Raw genomic sequence first — 23,309 nt, 5'->3', positions numbered from 1 at the left:
CCGTTGCTCGGTCCCAGCTCCTGCCCACCTAGCAGTTTGAAAGGACGTCAAAGTGCAAGTAGATAAATAGGTACTGCTCCGGCGGGAAGGTAAACGGCGTTTCCGTGTGCTGCTCTGGTTCTCCAGAAGCGGCTTAGTCCTGCTGGCCACATGACCCAGAAGCTATACGCCGGCTCCCTCGGCCAAGAAAGCGATATGAGCACCGCAACCCCAGAGTCGGTCACGACTGGACCTAATGGTCCCTTTACCTTTCACATTCTGGGCTGAAGCGTGTAATCTGCATGCCTGGGCCTTATTAGTATTTTTTTTAAAAAAATATATATGATTAAAGGCACTCTCACCCACCATTCAAGCCCTCAACCTGCCACCTGGACAGGCCAGGCAAACCAGGAGACTGCAGGCCAGACCTGGGGTCAGGCAACCCTAGGTGCCTGAACACGGGTTGCTTAGGTCTGGAGCAACAGCAGAGGAGGGCTGTGTCCCCTGGAACTTCTCCTTGCTCAGAGAAACAGAGTGAACTTAGCTATATCCGCACCTGAGAACCAGTGTGGTGTAGTGGTTAAGAGCGGTAGTCTCGTAATCGGGGGAACTGGGTTCGCGTCTCCGCTCCTCCACATGCAGCTGCTGGGTGACCTTGGGCCAGTCACACTTCTATGAAGTCTCTCAGCCCCACTCACCTCACAGAGTGTTTGTTGTGGGGGAGGAAGGGAAAGGAGAATGTTAGCCGCTTTGAGACTCCTTAAAGGGAGTGAAAGGTGGGATATCAAATCCAAACTCTTCTTCTTCTTCTTCTTCTGATGGTGATACACACCATCCACTTCTCAGGGCTCCTCTGCCTTCAGAGCTGGGTAGATTCCTCTCTCCTGGCTGTGGGGCCTGAGACCTGAGGGAGTATAGCCTTTCAAACAACACGAGGCCAGACCCCAGAGGCAGCGGCTATTCTTGAAGTCCTGTCCAGTGCATTTAAAGATAGGTTACAACCTGGACTTGGGAGTCATTGAAGGATAGGAGGTTTGATTGTATCTCAAGAACTACCAGCAGATAAGCAGGAAAATGATGTTTCCTGAAACAGCCCTCTTTGTGGTGAATTATATCCTTGCTCGGTATGTATCCTTGTTATGCTTATCATTGGGGCAGAGGGAGGGTGGCTGGACCCACTAATCTGAATGGGGGCGGCAGACTCCACAAAACACCCTCGCTGGAGTCTTTTGCCTTGGACCTAATTGCCAGAAAAAGTCCCTTGCCAGCCTTTTTCTTTCTCCTAAGCCTATTTTGAATTTTTAGCTGTACCTACAACCACCACCAGTTGTTTTGGACTACTGTTTTGCTTAGGGGTGGTGGGAGTTGCATGTAGCCCAAAGCTTTTGGGGGGAGCCAGGTTAGGGAGGTCTTAGGTGGAGAAAATAAACAAGGTCCCTGCTGCAGACACAGCAAAACATGGGAGGGTAAGCTGAGAATACAGGAGAAGGCAGAAGTGCCTTTGCTTAGTGGAACAGCCATATTCAGTCAGAAGCTGGATATTCAGACTGTTTGAGAAGAGTTAACAGCAGCCAAATATTTTGGCCCAGCCTTGCATTTAAAAAAAGAAAAGAAAGAAAAACAGATGGTAATGAACATGGATGGTTAGTGGCCGTGATGGCTGTGCTCTGCCTTCACAACTGGAGGTAGCAAGGCTTCTGAATACTAGTTGCTGGAAACCACAGGAGGGGTGAATACCTTAGTGCTTGAATTCCCACAGGCATCTGGTTGGCTACTGTGAGAACAGGATGCAGGGCTAGATGGGCCATTGGTCTGATCCAGCCGTCTCTTCTTAGGCTCTTATGTTTAACATCTTATTCCAATAGGTCTTCAGGGTATGTGGAAGCAGTTCCACTCTGGTCAAATTCTGCCTTGGACTTGTGGCTGACTGTGCATCTTTACAACTGTGCTATTTTGATTTTAAATCATTGCCATTGTTTTAAAACCTGTATTTCTAGCATCTTTGCTGAGCCACCACCTTGGGGGCTCTTCCAGCCACTACTATCCACCTGCCCCCACAAAGTTGTCTTTATACATTTCCAGGGATAGAAAACAATAAGTTACAGAATCTGGAGCATTGTAGCAAATTTCTAAAATGAGAGGTACTCTTTGGAGAGAAGCCTTTCCCAGGGGTGGAGGAAGGGGTGTGTGGTGGGAGTGGTCCGCCCAGGGTGTCACCATTGAGGGGGGTGACAAAATGTTGGACAGCACTCACCGCGGGGCCTGCAGCATGCCTGAGCCACGCATCTCTCCTAGGAGTGACGCAGTGACTTGGGTGCCCGCAGGCTCCACACTGCCCCAAACAGTACGCCCGCAGACTCCTCAGAGGCCCCACAGAGTGTCCTGCCCCAGCTGGCCCCACCCCCACAGTCAGCTGGCCCCACCCCCACAGACGGCTGGCTCTGCCCCTGGGTGCAGAGCACACACGCCATCCCATGCGCCCGATCGGCTTGTTCTGCCACTGGCCTTTCCCCCTTGTTCTGAGCTGGCTGTAGTAATTTAGTGGGCCAGGCAGTCTGTGTATAAGTAGGGACTGTTGGCAAGGTTGGCGTTTTACAGAGGTCAGTCTGCTATTTTAAAGTGTCCCCTGTTTGAAGGATGAACCAAGTCCAGTTTAAAGAGAAAGACCTATAAGAAGGGAGAGCAGGAGAGGCCTTGAAGGTCACCCAGGCACAGCCTTCCCCTCTCTGGGGAGATGTATACTATTCTTGTTTAAATGACATTATTTCATTTCCTCCCTTAAGCTGATGTGTATGAAAATGCCACCTTGGGCAGGCACAATATTCTTTTGACAAAAATATTTCTAGCAATGAGACCGGTGTATAGTCAGAGGGACCAGATTTCCCCATTGCTGCTGCTGCCACCACCCCATCCTCCCTTACATACGAGATCTGTCCTTGGAGCGCTGTGGTCATTGCACATGATGCCTCTGTGACAGTTCCAATGTGTGTGAAGTCTGGTGGCCAGGCACCCTACTTTACAGAGAACAGTCATAGAATCATAGAGTTGGAAGGGACCCTGAGGATCATCTACTCCAACCCCAGCAAGAGCAGGAATATGCAGCCGTCTCATATGGGGATCAAACTTGCAACGTTGACATTATCAGCACCGTGCTTTAACCAAGTGAACGATCTAGTCCTCTGTATTTGAAAGAGTTCCCTGTTTGATGGGCTGTCTGGTTTAATGAGAGAGAATGAATTGGAAAAAAAAAATTAGAAGTGCTTTTCAAAAGAAAAAACCCAAAAAAACCCAGAGTCCTTTTTGTTGGGGATAATTCAGACACAAATTCCCAGGTGTCAAAAAAGGTTATTTATGTATGCCACCACTGCGGCTCATGTTTTGTTAGCCCAAAAATGGAAAACGAGCGCGGTCCCAATTAAAGAAGAATGGCAACTTAAAGTGACAGAATATGCGCAGCCTGCAGACCTAACATATAGAATAAGAGAACAAGAAAAACATACATTTAAAGAAGATTGGGAAATGTTTATTGAATATATGGGGGGGAATTGTGTACATTTGAAAACGCTGGCAGCATTAAGATAAATTCAACAGTGTAAATAAGTTTTGTTGGATGTAATAATGGAATACTGAATGGTTTAGTTTATGTAAAATATGCAGGGATTTATGATATGCAAAATGAACCATGGAAAGAGAAGAAGGGAAGTCACTGACATTTTAAGGTTGTTTAAATGAATGTGTAAAACAGAAAATTTAATAAAAATTATGTCTAAAAATAAGAGAGAGAGAAGCTTAAGAAACGAGAGAAGGAGGAGGACTGCCCCAGGGAGCCACACCTGGGCAGCAGACTGAGCAAGGAAGCACACACAGCTCACTTGGCCACAGTCTCCAGGCTTGGTCCAGTTCATTGAAATTAATGAACAGGACCAAGCCTTGCCCATAAATTTCAACAGGAGTACTCAGAGTAAAGCTAAGCCAGATGCAACCCTGTATTCTATGTAAGTGATAGCAATTTAATTAATGCCTCTCGGCAACGTCTAACTGAAGAAAGCATCTCTTCCACTCTTGTTGCTGCAGGAGGCCACGGGTGCCTTCTCCTCGCCGGGTCATAGTGGAGATGCCCTGGAAGAGGCTGGTCAGCCTGCACCCTGCTCACTACTCCAGCCACCGTGGCCTGCAGGATTACTGGATCAGCCCCCAGAGGCGCTACCCAGCTGGCAGCGCGTGGCACACCCCCACCAAGCGGCTCTTGATCCTCCCTGGGAACACTGGCGTTTCAGAAGTGGAGTCCGTTCACACGCCAAATGCAGGCCAATACAGGCACAAGCTCATGTGAGTATGGAGCACAGGGGAGCATTGTAACTGAGCTCTTGGCCACCAGTCTGCATCATTCATTCCCATCGGGGTTAGATTTCTCCCGGGATGAGTTTGGTGGCTTTCAAGTTGCCCACTTGTTGAAATGACTCTTCCTGTATCACTTGCTCTGGGAAACAGTCAAAGGGGGCAAGCAGCTAGCCCACCGCTCCATAACCTGGCACCCTCCAGATGTTTAAGACTACAACTCCCCCCAGCCCCAGCCAATTGCAGTTGGCTGTTGTGCTCCGAAACATCTGGAGGGCGCCAGGTTAGGGAAGTCTGTGCTGGTCAAATAATTCCCTTCCGATCCTGTTTAGTACTGTGGTCTCCCGGCTATCAACACACAAGAGAGATAAACGTGCGCACACATCCCACCCCCCAAAATGCTACCCCTTTAGAGATGAATTACAACAAGCAGGATGAGAGGTTGTATTTGTGACAGAGCAGGGAAGGGGTACAAAAACGATCGTTTCTGAGTATTTAAAAGCCAAGGTGGACAGGACTTGAGGGAAGGCTCTTTCAGATACAAGCAGTGCCACAGCAAAAAGACAGATATGCTCCCCACCCCCACTCCAACACACCGTTTTTGTGGGGTTCCGACTCCTGGCAATCGCTCCATTGCAAGAATGGAGCTCCATCCCTCTCTCCTTGCCTGTTTTAATGCCAGCCACCCCACTAAAGTGTTAATTAGCTCTTAGCAGTTGCTGGGTAACCGCATCCTGCCTTCCATGGTCTTTAAGCCAATGAGTGTTTGTCCTGGTGATGTCATGCTCTTAGCTCGTGTGTCATTGGCCAGAGCAAGGCTTGCCTTTTAATATTCTGCCAGGATGGTTACCTGGGAGAAGTTTTGTCTTTGCTGGACTGATCCTGTTGCCTCCAGATTGGAGGAGGAGGTGTTGCATCTCTGTGTCCTCCCATGGGAAAGAACTGAAACCTCCTGAAAGAAGAGCACATATAGGAGTCGGTCCAGACATACGTGCCCACAAGCAAACAGAGATATTAGTAAAGCACAGCCAGTCTTCAAAGGAGAGATTGCATTGCACTGTGCTTTGTACATTTCCTGGCCCCTGGCTGAGGTTTCAGCCTGAAGTGCTGAATGGACTCTATCTTTCATGGGGGTGTTTCACTGTGGAAAGGAGATAATCAGAGATCATTCTGGAGGATCAGATGTATTCTCCTCCTCTCTTCCCATGAAAATGCGTGCAGGAGAAAACAAGGAATTAAAACATTGAATTATGCTGTAAATGTGCGTCTCACATTTCATCTTAGCATCAGTCATCCAGAGATTTAGCATTTTACAAACAAGCAAACAGAAATGTCACTCCCAGGGCTCAGAAGGGCTCCTCAAATTATGGATTGACAGATCTGTATTTCAGGTAAACAGAAGTGGGAGCCAAGCTTAATTGGCAGATCAAGCAATGGAAGTCTGAATCCACTGGTCTCTGGGAGCCAATTTCAGTAGGTGGCACTGAGGGTTATAGGCACCCTTGTTCACCATCCAAAAGTATTCAGAATGGCCTTTTCTTCTAGAACAATCAGCCATGACTTTATTCAACATTCTTTCCACATTTCAAAAAAGACATGATGTGTTGATCATGTGCAAAATGACTTTTAAATTGATTGATCAAACAATTAGAAACCTGATGCTTAATCAACAGGAAATGCTTTTTAAACCAGCCTGTCAGAATATATTGAAATGAGTTTGTACCTTGCCTTCAAAGTCTGCCTGGCGTGTCTGTTCCCATCCCACCTAATCCCCCCCCCTTATTCCCCCATTCTTATCCTCGCCTTTCTTTCATTTAATTTTTTTTCATTTTTTCACCCAGGAGAGTGAGAGGTGCTTGTCCCCTTACATGAGTATGAGGGCCAGTGTGAGGAGGTATTGGGGTTTGTTTGATCATTCCTGATCCCTTTGCCACCAGAACTCAAAAATGGCAGGAAAGAAAATGAGCTAATAAGAAAGCCCCCATTGACAGGTGGCCGGCCCGACTGCTGGTTGGCAGGGCTGTGGAGCCCAAGGGAAAAGCCAGGTGGGCCCCCTCTACCTTCTCAGCCCTCTCCTCTGGTCTTTCTAAGTGCTTTTCTGCCCCTTCTTGCTCTGGCCTTCAGTCCATACTACCACACCCTCCCTTGCCCGCTTGTTTGCTGCTCTCTTATTTTTTGGGTCTCCCCCTTTTTCTGCTTTTTCCTGCTCTCCTCTGTCTTCCTGCCCCCCATAACAGGAGCCTTGGCCTCTTCCTGCTGCTGCTGCTGCTGCTGCTGCTGCTTTCATGCTTCCTGGCCCCAGATGAGCTCCTCTGCTGTCTCCATCTGTCCCGCCTTTCATGGAGACTTGAGAAGCTGCCAGGTCCAGAAAGAGGATGGGGTAGAGTAGGAGTGAGAGAAAGCTGAAGAGAGGTACCCAGAGAGCCTGGTGGCCCAGTCGCTGTGGAGCACGCCATTGACAGCCCAGAGGAGGCAGGAGGCAAGAACCTCCGGGTGGGAGGTAGAACAACCTGACCCAAGGCACGCCACCTGCCAGGATTTTTTCCTGGGTGCCTCTTCCTAACACTGCTTGCAAAAAAACTGGCTCCCCATTCATAGAGCCATAGAATTGTGGAGTTGGAAGGGACCACCAGAGTCATTAGTCAACCCCTGCAATGCAGGAATGTTTTGCCCAATGTGGGGCTCAAACCCAGGTTGAGTTGCATGCTCTGCCACAGGAGAACACCCCCACAAGGCTGTGCCTCAAAGCAGCCACTGTGGAGGTGGTAGCAGTGGGCTTAAGATTGTCACGTCAGGAGCATCCTAGATCCTGAGCTGCTAGGGCCCATACCTGAGACCTGGGGGCATGGATGGCATTAAGCATGACACATCAAACCAAACAAAAAATACAAAATGTGACAAATGAGCAAATATGTCAACAGTCGGAAATTAAGGGGTGTTCCCAAGTTCAGCTGAAGTGAAGGAATCATTCCTTCTCACCTACTTAGGGAGTCTAGGTAAGGAAGGTGTTCTTGCTCACCTGGAGATTAAAGACCTCCCTTTGCCACCAGGCGGTTGGGAGGCAAACCTGGAGACTTAGGGATATGCATACCTCTGCGTCCCCCCCCCGAAAAAAGGCACTGATTCTAGGAGTATAGCAACCTGGGTAAGGGGTGCCATGTGGACTTGCTGCCTTGTAAAATCATGGAATCACAGAATTGTAGAGTTGGAAGGGACTCAGAGGGTCATCGAGTTCATCCCCTGCAAATTAAGGAGTTTCAACTTGATCAGATGGCCATCAAACCTCTGCCTAAAAACCTCCAAGAAAAGAGAGCCCACCGCCTTCCACTGTCCACTCCAATGTGAAACAGCTCTTACTTTCAGGAAGTTTTTCCATATGTTTAGTCAGAATCTCCTTTCTTGTAACTTGAAGCCTCTGGTTCGTGTCCTGCCATCCAGAGCAGGAGAAAACAAGCTTGCTCCATCTTCCATGTGACAGCCCTTTAGATATTTGAAGATGGCTGTCATATCTCGCCTCAGTCTCCTCTTTTCCATCCTAAACATACCCAGCTCCTTCAACCGTTCCTCATAAGCCTAGCTTTCCAGACCCTTGATCATCTTGGTCTCCCTCCTCTGCACACCTTATAACTTGTCAATATACTTCTTAAATTGTGATGCCCAGACCTGGACACAGCACTCTACGTGTGGTCTGACCAAGGCAGAATAGAGTGGAACTATTACTTCCCTTGATCTGGACACTATACGTCTTGATACAGCCTAGAAATAGCATTAACTTTTTTTAGTGCTGCATTACACTGTTGACTCATGTTAAGCTTGTGGTTAAGCAGATGCAGCACAAAGGAATCATCATAGAATTGTAGGGTTGGAAGGGACCCTGAGGATCATCTAGTCCAACCCCCTGCAATGCAGGACTATGCAGCTGCTGTCCCATACGAGGGTTGAACCTGTAACCTTGGCGCTGTCAGCACCACACTCTAACCAACTGAGCTATCTAGGAAGGTTTACCAAGAGCAGTGGCTGGCCAGGTGAGCCCTGTGGAAGCTTGCAGGCAGGGAAGTGTCTATGGCTTTTCTCCAGCATCTAGTCCTCAAAGGTATAGTGCTGCAGCACTTGGAGGTACCACTTAATTGCTATGGCTGACGGTAAACCTCACGAGGATGCCAAAAATCCCTTTTCAGGGCCAAATAGGCCTCAGGGGGCTCCTGCTAGCCAACCGGAGGTGCTAGCTCCCTGCCGATTCAGCAGGATGCAGACAGAGCATGTGGAGTCAAGCTCCTGAGGCAGGTAAAATGACATTAATTGGAGAATTTTCTCTTTCTTGATGGGGAGGCCCCCAAGTCTGGGCCAGCAGGGAGACTAACAGCAGCTTTATGAAGGAGCGAGGCAGGTGGTCCCTCCAGGTTGAAGGAAGGGAGCAGATCAAAGCGGGAGATGTGAACAGCCACCTGCCCTTTGAAATAGCAGCAGCAGGCAGTGAGGAGGGGGGCACTGGGAGGGGAGACCACATAGCACAGCCAGGGCTGAGGAGGGAGAGCTGCTCCTTCTTTTCAGCATTCCACAGGCAGAGAGTCTCTTGCCTGGCCAGTGATCGAGGGGGAACCTCCCTCAGGGGATCCGATTCATCTGTCTCTCTGCCATTCATGCTGCCCAAAGGTACTGCTTGCCACTTGGAAAAGTGGCAGCATTTGGGGCTTTTTAGTTTAGAGAAAATGCAAGTAAGAGGTGGCATGGTAGAAGTTTATAAAATTATGCATGTCACACGGAGAGAAAAGTTTTTCCCCCTTCCACATAACACCAGAATTCACGGACATCCAATGAAATTCACACTCGGCATTTCTAGGTGTGCACTTTAAAAAGAGGCCCTGGGAGCCCCTGAAAAATGTGCAAAAGGCCTGACATCTAAAGGTGAAAATGGGCTTTGCAGGTTGTGGGGAGATGTACATTTGTACACTAAGATTTGGAGCTTGCCTGGCAGCGCTGGACCGCAATAAAAGCCGGCTGCATATTTTTAGCCTGGTCCTTCAGCGCCAGGCCCATGCGCACCTGCTCCGCTCCATCAAACTCGGCAAGCTGTGCAGTGCTGTGTGCCTTGGGACACGGAGCACACAGGGAAGAGACACCGGGCTCTTCAGCCTGGGAAGGGAACAGGCGTAGCCACAGCAGCCGCTGCCATTTCCACCACAAAGCGACGCAAGAGCAAACAGATCGCCTGCGAGAGCAGATGGCTCTTTACCGAATTACCGCACCAGGCGTGGCTCAAGGAGAGCAGATGGACTTGAGGGGGAGACTCATAAACAGAGAGGGAACTTCGCTAAGCCAGCTCCTGACGCTTCCTATAAATACTTAACAACCTCCAAGCTTTCTCCTGTTATGAAACTGAATTCGTTAAACTGCCTTCAGCTCCCGTGAGAGAAAGGGAGGGAAGCCCATCCAGCAACCAAGAAGCAGCTCTTCTGTTTCTTCCTCGGGTGAACAGCTCTGTGATTCATCCTGGTCCGAGACCGAAACCCATTAGTTGAAGAAGAAGAAGAAGAAGAAGAAGAAGAAGAAGAAGAAGAAGAAGAAGAGTTTGTATTTGATATCCCGCCTTTCACTCCCTTTAAGGAGTCTCAAAGTGGCTAACATTCTCCTTTCCCTTCCTCCCCCACAACAAACACTCTGTGAAGTGAGTGGGGCTGAGAGACTACAAAGAAGTGTGACTGGCCCAAGGTCACCCAGCAGCTGCATGTGGAGGAGCAGAGACGCGAACCCGGTTCCCCAGATTACGAGACTACCACTCTTAACCACTACACCACACCTGCTTGCAATTTGGGGGGCACCATTTCAGTAGGAAAGGAAGCAAAGAGATTTCAAGAAGGGTGGGAGATAGGTTCACAACAAGCTTTATCTTTAAGGCAAGGATGGGGAAATGCAGGACTGGGGATCAAATGTGACCCTCCAGGCTTCTCTATCTGGTCCTTGGCACTCTTCCCGGGCCCTGCTCTGCACCCTCCTCAAGTAGCTTTGCCTGGCTGGAATGTGTCCTTCAACTCTGACCATGCCCTTTGCTTGCCTAGATATAGCGGCGGCGTCAGTGTACAATCCACTTGCTTTTGCATGGCTGGAATGCAGTACTGTACAAAAGTTAAGAGTCACATCTGTTATCCTGCCAATGTTTCCCTCTGGCCCTGCTCACCACTGTCACGTGACCCTCAGGAAATTTGGTCCTCAGGTTCCCCGTTTCTGTGGGAAAGGCAGATTCATGGACATACTCAGTTAAAATTGTAAGAGCCAAGCCCCAGGCAATCCTATCTGGGGTGACCTGTGTGATGGCCGATTCATGCAAGCAACCATTTAACCCTGCAGTTATTTCAAGGGATGAGCACAAAGGGGTACCCCAGTCCAAAGTCCATTTTGGATCTAAGGGGCAGTTCATGCACACAAACAATTTTAAGAAGGACACACTTTATCGCCATGTGATCAGTGTCCTTGAGGAATACAACCACATGAAGAAATTCTTGTGCGAATTGACCACTTATCTACGGACAGCTGCAGCCATGGCAGTGATCCCAAGCAAGTTTGGGAAGAAAGAAGAAAAAGAAGAAGAGTTTGGATTTGATATCCCGCTTTATCACTACCCTAGGGAGTCTCAAAGCGGCTAACATTCTCCTTTCCCTTCCTCCCCCACAACAAACACTCTGTGAGGTGAGTGGGGCTGAGAGACTACAAAGAAGTGTGACTGGCCCAAGGTCACCCAGCAGCTGCATGTGGAGGAGCAGAGACGCAAACCCGGTTCCCCAGATTACGAGTCTATCTCTCTTAACCACTACACCACACTGGCTCTCTAAATGCTCATTTGGGTAGTTGAGACTTAACCGTGTGTTGGTTTAAGCACAAACCGAATTAAGAGGCCATCAGTGTGTCATGAAAAGGCAGCCTTTGTGCCACTCTGTCCAGATCTGGATTCCCAGCAACAGCCATTCAAAGGTGGCTTCATTCTCACCACTTGCGGGTCTCAGTGTTAATTGCTTGGGCCTCACCCGTCTTCTCTTGCGCTTGCATAATCCATTCTATTCCTGGCTGAAGACTGAACCTTGTAACCTACATTACTAGTCACTTTCTCCAGAATACGTGATTACTCAGTCTTCACTCAAATAATTAAATTACTCAGGCACACCACTGACTTTGAATATCAAAACACCCTCAAAAGGACAGGCAGAAAATAAGCGGAGCTCATATAGCAGCTCTGGTGCTCAACCAGCGGGGTGTGGGAGAATAACTGGTTCCGCTTTATTCCTTAACAGAATAATTTGAGGCGGTTTTTTTCTTTTCCCATTTCCCTCCTGCACCAGGGACACCTTCCTTTCCACCGTCTCCTCTCTCACACATTATAACACATTCTATTCATCCTACAATGCGGTTTCACTTTGCCAAACATACTCGGCTGTCAGGTGCCCATAGCCAGGGGTCAGCAAACTTTTTCAGCAGGGGGCTGGTCCACTGTCCCTCAGACCTTGTGGGGGGCCGGACTATATTTTGAAAAAAAAGAATGAACGAATTCCTATGCCCACAAATAACCCAGAGATGCATTTTAAATAAAAGGACACATTCTACTCATGTAAAAACATGCTGATTCCCAGACGGTCCGCAGATTGAATTTAGAGGGCGATTGGGCCGGATCCGGCCCCTGGGCCTTAGTTTGCCTACCCATGGCCCACCTTACGCTTCCTCAACCTCAGCCCTCCAGATGTTTTGAGACTACAGTTCCCATCATCCCTGACCACTGGTCTTGCTAGCTAGGGATCATGGGAGTTGTAGGCCAAAAACATCTGGAGGGCAGAGGTTGAGGAAGCCTGGCCCAGCTTATCAGCTCTGCTTCGGACTGGTTTAATTCACTTGATTTCTGTTGCTAGAAGGTATCCAAAGCTTATGGGGGGGGGGGGGAATGTCCAAAATCAGGATCATTCACCACGCACACCATGCATAGTCCCTCTTACCCTCAAATTTCTGTTTAATTACCTCAGCCTTATGGGGATAAGGTTGTCAACATTTCTACTGGACTCTGCTCCTGGACCTTTTACAGTCGCTGGAGTTTTTCACAGCATGGATACAAGCCCTGGCCAAGGCACTAGGAGCAGGACAGGACAGTCTCTCCCTGTCATTTGGCAGCCTAGGCCTGATCTAGCATGATATCTCTTTTGCAGATGGACAAAGCGCTGGCAGCACCTGAACCATTATTACCTGGGCAAGAGAGAACGCCACTTCCTGTAGCTGAACTTCTGAACTCTGGCCCCAGGGCCATGCACTCAGAGGTAAGTAGCGAACGCCTCCAAATTCAATTATAACACACACCAGGGAACAGATGGTGCCAGAGAAATCTCTGGTGTAAATTGCCTGGGAGAACTGGGAGGTCAAAGGGGACGGAGCCACCTCTTCCACCTGCTGGCTGCTGTGAAGGTGGAAAGGGGCCCTTCCTTTGTATATGAACATTCAAGAATATGCACAGACCTACCTACCTACCCAGAACATTCACGTTCTGCTCCATAATTACAGGAATTAATGAGGCAGATAACAGAGAGAAGATGTAAAACCACAATAGCATCTCAATTCAAACCATTAAAACAACCTCAAAGAAAACAACCATATATATATATATATAGAGAGAGAGAGAGAGAGAGAGCTGGAATTTGTAACTTTTGTGAATCTGCCAGGGCAAAGAGCCCTCTTACCTTTTGTGAAATCACGTCCCACGCCCCCCCCCCAGCTGTGGTTTATAGAACGGTATGAAGGATGAATTTTGCACATTTCCTTTTTAAAGTTCCTCTATCTTTTTGGCCATAATCAAGCACTGACAAGAAGATCAGATTTATTCTGTCTTTGTGATGCTGAGCAACGCATCTGATGAGGAGAGTTTTCCCAGGCTAAGTTGTATGAAACACAAGGGGGCATTCTGGAGTTTGCAGGGTGAGTCTCTTCCTGGACCCTTCAGGGAAAGCATGCTTTGTAACAGGCCAGATATTTGTCACACAAACACACCCTTCCTGGTATCCAACCCCAAATTATGCACATCCGCTCCATGATTGGTTCATATTTCAGAAGATTTGGCAACAAAAATTGGCAGAGTTTTTATTTACTTTTTAAACAAAATTTACACACCACTTGGTTGTTTAAAACAAACACAACTCAAAGTGTTTTACGAAAATAATAAAACAGTTAAAATCAGCTAATTAAAACATTCAGAAACATTTCTAAAAAGCCTTCTTTCCTCTTCTCTTTCAATCTCTTTTGTTCTCAAACCAAACATGCAGTTCATATTCTAAAACACTCCCAGAGAGAGAGAGAGTATACTTTCTTTTTTTTCTTTTCTTTTTAATGCCCTATTTCAGGGCCAAAAAGCCCTTTCAAGGCAGCTCATAATAGTTTCAGAATACAAAAACAAACACCTATACATAAAAAAGTAAAACTAAAACAGGAGCATAACCATCACCGTCCAACCCCAACCCCTGCCCCCAGTCTCCTCCTTCTTAAGCAACCCTGGAGCAATCCAGGGAGTCCCTCGCAGGTCATCGCCATGCCATGCGCCATGCGCCAGCAGCTGTTAGGCCCTGCATGCTTACTGTCGCAGCTTATGAATGGCTGCATTATGCTCAGCCGGACCTCCTTCCCCTCCCCTCCCTCCCCTCCCCTCTCCCCACCAACACCACTTTTGCCACACTGTTATTTTACACTTGTGCCACCCACCATCGCTATGTTTGATCGTTCCTCCCTTGGAGCTGCACCTGCTGGGAGCTGGTGGAGGGAGGGAGCAAAGGCAGAGCAGGTGCGGCGGGCTTTGCCGCTCTCTCACACAGATGCACAGGCCTGGCGGATGGGAGAGAGAGGCCTGGGCTGGCTAACAGACAGCAGGCTGAAAGGCGTGTTTGCCCTCACCGTTGCTGGTGGGAGAGGTCCATGACGCAGAAGCAGAGCCCTGCTAGATCTAACCAGCCACCGAGACACCCCATGTGCTAGCAGCTGTCAATCACATGCCTCCCTCGAGAAGCCCCCCAAAGCAGTGCATGAAAATATCGGCCTACTGCAGGAGTGGGTTACCTCAGGCCTGATGGAGATAGGGACACAGGCAGGGAACATCATCCCCCCCCCCCCCCCGGCCAGGGATGGGCCGCAGCTCAGTAGCAGAGCATCTGCTTTGCATGCAGAAGGTCCCAGGTAGGGTTGGGAGACCTCTGCCTGAAATCCTGAAGAGCTGCTGCCAGTCCGTGTAGGCAGAACAGAGCTAGGTAGAACAGAATCCCAGAAGAGTTGGAAGCTACCACAGGGATCATCTCATCCAACCCCCTGCATTGCAGGAGTCTTTCACCCAAAGTGGGGCTCAAACCCACAACCCTGAGATTAAGAGTCTCGTGCTCTACCAGCTGAGCTATCCCAGGACCTCGGTTTGAGAAAGCTTGCTATGATCCCATGTTCTCTCCTCCTTGCCCTCTGGAGACTGCAAAGGCTGTACCTCCTTTCCCTAGGCCACACCCCTCACTGGTGCCACCAACCCCTAATTCAAACAGCTGCTCCAGGAGGATACCATGGTCAATGGTACAGAAAGCCTCTGAGAAGTTGAGAAGAATTAACAGGGACACATTTCGCCTCTCTCTTTCTGACAGAGGTTGTCGTAAGGGCAATCAAATCAGTTTCTGTGCCCAAACCAGGCCTAAACCCTGATTGAAATGGATCTAGAAAATCAGTTTCCTCCAATCAGACCACCTGCTCAAGAACCTTGCCCAAGAAGGGGAGACTGGCAACTGGCTGGTAGTTACTTAGATTTTCCAAATCCAGGAAAATCCACAGACCACTTCCACTTCCTTGACTCATAAGGTTCCATTCAGCACCATTTTGTCAGCATGATAATTTATTTTAGTTTAATTTTAAAATGGATTGTTTAGTTTGCCCTAAAGCATCTGTTCTGCACGCGCACACATTAAGTATTCAAATATCCATGAGGAGCACTTAAGAGAAACATAAAAATTTAAAAATATTTTTAAAAACAGTGCCCCAAGGTTGACACCATTTTTGAAGCATGTCCCTCCTCCGCTTTTAAAAATATCTGCTAATACTTTTGTGCCTACTTTTAAAAAACAAACAAAAAACCATGATTTTTTGGGGGTGAAATAGCACGTGAGCACATATTTAAAATTGATATTAAAAAGTGGTTCGCTCATAATTTTTCTTTTCCTGTCCATGCATCTATGCTCTTTTGACTGTTGTGAACAGAACACCCTTGTAGGCTTATGGGCAAGAACCCATGACCTGGTCGCTAGTTGGGAAAGACCCAAAGCAAGTCTGCCTCTGTGCCTCTGACTACTAGTTGCAGAGGATCGCAGATGGGCAGAGTGGCTGCTGTGCTCATGTCTCGCTTGCAGGCATCCCATAAGCGCTTAGTTGGCCCCTGTGAGAACAGGATGCTGGACTAGATGGGCCCTTGGCCTGATCCAGCAGACCCATCTTATATTCTTATATATGCTCTTAAATGGCCTTCATTACCCACATCTTATATTAAGTGACAGCTTCCTGTCTGCCCTTGTGGAACTTGCCTTGGTCCACTGCCAGACCTCCAGCTTCATCCCCCCACCCCCGCTAACCTGGAGCACATGCGTGGCTCAGAGAGATAAGGGCCTGCTGGCCCCCTGGCCCATTCCTCCTCATTACTTCCTCTTCCCCATCTCCGCTTGGATTCCCAGGCCTTCCTGCTGACCTTGGAATGTTTCAAGCTGCTTTCCTGACCTCAATCTGTCCCTCTTCCTTCCCCTCTCGTCAGTTTCCTGCCTGTGAGGGTCCTGTGCCAATGCAGCGCTTTGATTTATTCCCCACTTCCTTTGCCGCTGTCCTCATCCTAAAATCATTACACACCGCCAGCGGCTTTGGCGGGTATCCTCTCTCTGCCCTGCCCTCTCTCGCTTGTTTAGTCCTCCAGATTTTGGGAGAGAGTAAGGGATGGCTCTAGCAAACTGGTTACATCTGGGTGTGGGGGACAGGCTCCGTAGTGTAAACAACAGCAGTGAGGGAACTTGCTAGGAGGAAACTGGGCCTCCACTCTTCACATCCCATCACCCAGTCAACTTCTCTCTGTTGCTTTTGCCACATCGCCCTATTCCTTTCAGAGCACTGCACACTTCTATAATTTAATTTAATGCCGTGACTTCCCCAAAGCTTCCTGGAGATTGTAGCTTGGTGAGCACACTGAGCTCTAATGGAGAATTCTCAGGGCAGAGGTCAGGAGGTGATAATTTTGCAGCTGCTAATAAACTACATATTAATTCCATGTTTACTTGTTTAAGTAGCCTATTTTTTAAAATCTAATGCAGGGATGAGGAGCCCATGAGGACCCTCAGGTGCTGTTGGACTCCCAACTTCCACCCACCCCAGCAGTTGTTGTGATTCTGTCCTGCTTAGAATAGTAAGGCTACATACATGCAATACCTTGAAAGCACTTTTGAAGCACATTCTTACCCTCAAAGAATTCTGGGTACTGTCATTTACTCCTCACAGAGTTCCAACTCTCAGCAGCCTTAAGAAATGACAGTGCCCAGAATTCTTAGAGGAAAAGGATATGCTTCAGATGGTCTTTTAAAGGCAGTAGTGTGTATGCAGCCAGGGTGGGAGGCCTGTGGTCCTGCAGATGCTGCTGAACTACAGCTCCAAGCATCCCTGCTCATTGGCCATGCTGGCTGAGGCTGATGGGAGTTAGTCCCAAGACACTTGAAAAGCACCACAATGAGGAAGGCTGCCTCAGTCACAACAACTCTGAACAAACTTGGTCATTGCTATTTTGTTATAGACATGAGGAATGAAACCAGGGTTAGGGCTAGGGTTATTCCATGTATACTGTACAGTGGTACCTCAGGTTAAGAACTTAATTCGTTCTGGAGGTCCGTTCTTAACCTGAAACTGTTCTTAACCTGAGGTACCACTTTAGCTAATAGGGCCTCCCACTGCTGCCGCGCCACTTCTGTGCGATTTCTGTTCTCATCCTGAAGCAAAGTTCTTAACTCAAGATACTATTTCTGGGTTAGTGGAGTCTGTAACCTGAAGCATCTGTAACCCAAGGTACCACTGTATACTACTTCCCACGGAAAAGTTCTAGAGTGATTTACAAGCCAGTAAACAATAATGCAATTACCAAAGCATATTAAAAGCAGATTTAATAATATCATGTGCTGCCCAAATGCCCGCCCCCCACAGTTGTATTTGCCTGGCATTGAAGGATGACCAGTTGGTGCCAAGAGAACATCCCCAAAGTGGAACAGTTTGTGGAATAGAGATGGTTGCTTGCCTAAGATCATCCAGGATGCTTATTATGACTCAGCTGGGGACTTCCCAAGTGTTTTTCTGATGTGTACAGAGAGTGGCTTCATCAGGCACTTTACACCATGCCTGTGTTTTTCCTAAGTTCAAAGTACATAATCCTCTTAAGCAGGAGAGAGCAGTGGCGGCGGTGGAAGTTATCCCAGCTGGCATCTTCCGCTTGCCCGCTCAGGCCAGCAAGTGATCTGCAATGGCAAGGAGCAGCAGCGCTGTGCATCCTCCCTCCCTCTGGGCATCACCAAGTTGCCCGCTGGGCAGGAGGGAAGCGTTAGAAGTAAAGGGGGGCACTGCTTAGCCTGTTTCAGGGTGAGGATGGAAGCGGGGAGGCATCCTCATTGCAGCCTGGCACAGCACCAAGGAGGACGGATCCAGGAAGGAGCAGCCACTGCCTCACCTCCCCCTTCGCTCTGGGCAGCAGATTCCACAACCACACTGAGCGGGAGACAGCACTGCCTATGTTAGAGACCCTTGTGGCCCATAGTGCATGTGAACAAAGAGTCCAGTTTCTCTGCCCCGGAATCCACTCCTTGTTTTGACCCCGTCTTTCCTGACGGTTGTCCATCCAGTTCAGAGTGTGCCAATCTTGTTTTACTTACTGTGTCAACAGTTTCTCTCCCCCCCCCCCCCGCTTTACACTAAGCAGGGACTAGGTGAGATGGCTTGGTGACTCAGAGGGTGACTCACCCCACAAGCTTGGGATGGCAAAATGCAGCCAGTGCAGACATGCCCCTCAGAAGCAGAGGCCAGCCCAGCTCTGTTCCTGGCTTCCGGTCAGGAAGGGGGACTCACGGGGCTGCAATGCTTGGCGCAACTGAGCTGTGAGCGCATTTCTGGCTCAGCCATGCCAAAGCGCGTCAGCCCCGAGGAAAGCAGCTTCCGTTTCCTTCCTCGGCTTCCTCCGCCCCCGTCGGAAGCCACCAACCAGCCAGGCCCCTCTTCCTTGACTGCTGGGAGAGAGCTTTCCTGTGCCCCCTTCTCCACCCAACAGCAGCTGTGGCCTCAAGACCACAAATGAATGAAAGGAAGTTGAAGTGGGCTGTGACCCCCCTAAAGGGAGGCTGAATGCTGAAGCAGAGGGGCCACAAGGCCACTTCATAATAGTGACACAAATGTTGTCTAGAGCAACATAAGAAAGTTCAGAAAGCTTCGCATGCATGGTTTCATTCATCATGAACTGCAAGGTAGGTCAGTATTACCCCCATATTGCAGAAGTGCAGCTAAGAAAGAACTGGGTGAAAGATCACCTGCTGTGTTTGGGGCAGATGTGAGATTCAGGCCAGAGACCTCACAGTCTGTGGATCAGGATCTTAACAGCAATTCCTTCAAACCTAGTACAGGTAGGCTCTTTGTTGTCAATTTCCTGCCTTATGGGAACTAGCAATAAAGGAAAGGTACTCTACACATGCTCAGAGGTATCATTTGTGCTGTTTTCCTCAAGTCCCTGGGCTGGAACACCGTAAATGAAGCTTCCAAGCTCAGCAGCCAATGCCTTAAAAAAAACATAAGCAGTGACACCTGTGATTCCTGCATTGCAGGGGGTGAACTAGATGATCCATTGGTATCCTTCCAATGCTATGAGTCTATGATTTTATGGTTCTATGAAACAGGGACTCCTAGGCTCTCTATTTAGTCTGTGTTCTGATCTATTCTGGTCTCTCAAATAATAGCATGCTCTCTGTACCACTGGTTGCTCATGCAGAGGCTGCAGACAGGAGCTGCATATCCTGGCTCCTGCAGAGAAGCAAATATTTGCTCAAATCCTAGGTGATAAGCATCCCCCCCCCCCCCAAAGCCTGCTTGCTGACACCCTGGCAAAGTACACAGCAGTATGGAGTGAACAGCATTATTCAGGACATGTGAAAAGTGTTAATGAATCCACCTTTAGGATACCTTATAAAATCCAGAGAAGAAGTTTGGGAAATCATGAGATTGCAAGCCGATTTCAGTTTAACTTCGAGTCTTCTTGTTGCACTTTCTGCATTTTCAAGCAGGGCTGGTGCAAGTAATTTTGCTGCCTAAGGTGGAACACCCAAACACTTCCCCATTACCACCGCGAACCTGCAGCACAACTCATTGAGAAATTATTTTGTGCAAGCCCCATTTGAAAGCCTCTGAGCATGTACAGAGTTCACCTTCCTTTTTCACATTATTAGAAATTGGGAACTTGGCAGCTTCAGGCTTCAGCACCTCTCATTTTAGCCAGTAAGAACTGAATTGTGAGTTCAGTCTTAGAAGTGGGGCATGTATATATTTTGCCGTTCATAGCAGCCAGAATCTGGCTTGGACTAAGGCAGGGTTAAATGCTGTGATCGCAAGGGTTGTGAACTGCCCTTCCAGCAGGAACTGCTACGTTTAGCGTGTGTGAGAGTGCACAGCCGCTGACGTAATGTCCTTCCTCCTCATCTGTGAGAAATGCTGTAAAATCCTGGATCAGGCACTTGAGGAGAAGGCGAGGCTCATGTAGCTTGTCCCCAGCCTGAAATTCTACCCTGCCTCTGGGGCACTGGCAGCTGCAGTGTGACTCCAGAGACCGACATTCCTAGCTGTGCCTGGGAGACCAAGCCTTGAAAAGAGCCAAGGATGCACTGAAAAGTGGAGGAGTGCATGAGAAAGCTGGGAGGGGATTAAATGCATTGATCCCTATCAGCATAAACAAGCAGAGCTGGATGTCTGCTACACTGCTGCCAGAGAGCAACAACAACAAAGTATTAAAGGTGGCCTTGTGTGTAGAATCCAGCTTCAGGAGAATCAAGTTTCTAGTCCTTATGCCTTCCACAGTACTTTTGAACGCTGCCTAAGGATATCCAAAGGAATCATCACATCCAGGAGGATTAGGGCAAGAGAAGAGGAGATGTGTGGGGTCAGCCATAATAATGAGGAACAGCAGAGACCTTTGAGCCCCAGCATCTCCTGTGCTACCAACAAGAAGCCCTGTAATGGTGATAGTTATTAATCAGCATCGTATCCCGGGATTGGAGCTTGTTAAGGACTCCTGGTCTCTTTCCAAACACAGCACTTCTGTTAATAGGAACCAGCCGCTGGGTGTGTTTGTGCGCATCGGTGTCTGCATTGATGCAGCTGCAAATGCATTCCTGAAACCCCCTCAAGATACACATGTTGCTTACATGCAAAGCCCCATACATACAAATGCATGAGTGGGCATTTGCAAAGGCACCTATTTCCAGAAAAGTGCAAAATTTAAAAAGGGGCAGCAGTGCCTGCGCATTTAAAACACGTAGGCGCATCTACACACGAAAGGCCGCATAACCCCAGTGCTCTCCTAGTGGAGCCCCTCCCTCTCGCTCAGCACTGCCAGACCACATGTCCGCAGCACAAAGGAAATGTCTCAGGCCGTTCCAAGCAGAACAGCTGCCACTGGCTCACTCAATTCCCCATTCATCGGAGCCCCATCAGACAGAGGATGGGGGCTTAAAGGGACAGTGAGCCGTTTCTTTTGCAAGCCTGCTCTCACTGCCTGGAGGAACCATCTTTGCATTCAGGTCTCTCCCTGATCTGGATTGGGCCAGGTACAAGAGAGCTTGAGGAAGGGCTTGGCAGCGATGGATCAGACCATAGAGCCCACTTTAAAGGAGATTCTCCCAGGGATGGAGGAGGGAGGGGCTGAAGATAGGACCGTGTCGCCACTGAAGTGCACTTAATACAGATTCAAGCTATTTTGTGAAGGAAGTACTGTTCATACCTTCACATTCTCTTTGAGTGAAGTTAAAATTTCAGCTGGCAAGACAAACAGAGGTTCCAGACTTTTGTTCCTTTTTTTTTTTTTTTAGTGTCATGATTTTCAAAGCAACCATTGTCGTTTAAAGGCTCCAATGTTATGCCAAACTGGAGCGGATATGGGGGAAAATACTGGCACAGTTGGCAACAGTTGGAACTGACTTGGCTTTTTCTTCTTTTTCCTGTTTCAGCTTCAAGGTGGACTCCAAAGCACCCTGCTGTACCCACCTAATTTGCTTGCCTGGATTCTTTGGTAATTCCTTGGATTTCATGCTTCAACCTTTTCTGCTACGGACGATGCTTCTCATTTGATGCTGTTCTTTCTCCCCGGGCCCTGCCTGGCTCTGTGTTATTTGTAGCTCTAATAAAATGATTGGAACATCTTCGCTTTCCCCCTCTGCTTCTTCTTTCCTAACTGGGAGCAGCCTGTGTAGTTAAACAAGAGCCAACTGCTAGAGCCTTGTGCTGACTGTACATTTAAAGCACTCTTATACCACTTTAGCAGGGACATGGGTGGCGCTGTGGATTAAACCACAGAGCCTAGGGCTTGCCGATCAGAAGGTCGGTGGTTCAAATCCCCGCGATGGGGTGAGCTCCCGTTGCTCGGTCCCTGCTCCTGCCAACCTAGCAGTTCGAAAGCATGTCAAAGTACAAGTAGATAAATAGGTACCGCTCCGGTGGGAAGGTAAACAGTGTTTCCGTGCGCTGCTCCGGTTCGCCAGAAGCGGCTTAGTCATTTTGGCCACATGACCTGGAAGCTGTACGCCGGCTCCCTCGGCCAGTAAAGCGAGATGAGCGCCGCAACCCCAGAGCTGGTCACAACTGGACCTAATGGTCAGGGGTCCCTTTACCCCTTTACCTTTACTACCACTTTAGCAGTTGGGGCTTCCCCCAAAGAATCCTGGGAACTGTAGTTTTTAAAGGGTGCAGATAGGTGTTAGAGAGTTCTTTGCAAACTACATCTCCCAGCATATGTCCATGAGTGGTCCTAGTCTCAAGGCAGAGTCAGCGCAATGCCAGAGTCCAGCGAGACAAAGCACAGCAGTCTACTTGACACCTCCCAAACCTCTGCTCCTAAAACTCTGTGAAGCTAGCTCAAAACAACCAAGTGACCAAACGTTCCCCCAGTTCTCCCAGCTCTTCAAGCCATTTTAACACCTGGGATGGGCAATTGAACTGGCACTCCAATCCCAAGCGGGATGGTCCACCTGACCTGGACATTCTCCTGTGCAGGCATCATTTAAATGAACATTGGGCAGTTTGCCTGGGTGCCTACAGTGAGTAAGAATCTCCTCCAGGCTGCCAGGTGGAGGAAGCATTGTAAAGAGAAAAGAACAAGAGAGTCTTGTAGCACCTTGAAGATGGTGGCTTAAGCTTCCATGGACTGCAGTGCACATCAGCAGGCTTCCCCCCCTCTCCCCACCCTCCATGCTGTATTGGTGGGCCACAAACAGCCAATATAAAACAATGGCATGGCTAATTTCTTAAAGGATACTTTCCTGGCACATTTTACATGGCATATATTTTCATAAAATGGGCATTGGCTGTTTTTTTATGAATAGATGTCTCTGGAAAATTAAGATTTTGGGTGACTAGGGTCTCACGATGCACCCAGTCACCCTAGAAGCACAGTTGTGTGTGTATGTTTCTAAACCGTTTTAAGGGCCCCTCCAGTCTGGTCTTTGGTGGTGAGTGTATTCTACAGCATGTGCTTGAGACAATACTAGTGAGTTAGTGGTGGATTTATTCTGCTTTATTAGTTGTTTGGTGATGCTTCCCCAATGCTACCACATTTTTGAGGTCCAGATGGGTCCAGAGGTGGAACAAAAAAAACTCACAGCACCACACCAGAACACATGTGCTATGCAAAGGTGTGGGATTTTGGCAGGGAATTCAAGGATATGCACTGATTGGAAATGAAGCCC

The 23,309-nt window shown here is 48.5% G+C and overlaps 1 protein-coding gene across 1 annotated transcript; it reads left to right on the top strand.

Annotated features, from left to right (window-relative positions):
* Positions 1-973: 973 nt before the first annotated feature.
* On the top strand, positions 974-21,767 carry LOC310683324 (uncharacterized protein). The gene is made up of 4 exons (XM_083453184.1): positions 974-1,103; positions 4,054-4,308; positions 12,501-12,608; positions 21,576-21,767. The coding sequence occupies exons 1-3, from the start codon at positions 1,054-1,056 to the stop codon at positions 12,565-12,567; spliced, it is 372 nt and encodes a 123-aa protein (XP_083309310.1). The 5' UTR covers positions 974-1,053; the 3' UTR covers positions 12,568-12,608; positions 21,576-21,767.
* Positions 21,768-23,309: the final 1,542 nt, after the last annotated feature.

The sequence above is a fragment of the Podarcis tiliguerta genome (assembly GCF_965153285.1).
Source record: "Podarcis tiliguerta genome assembly, chromosome: 8".
In the NCBI taxonomy this organism is placed as follows: Eukaryota; Metazoa; Chordata; class Lepidosauria; order Squamata; family Lacertidae; genus Podarcis; species Podarcis tiliguerta.
This window is presented reverse-complemented; position numbering and strand designations above follow the sequence as displayed.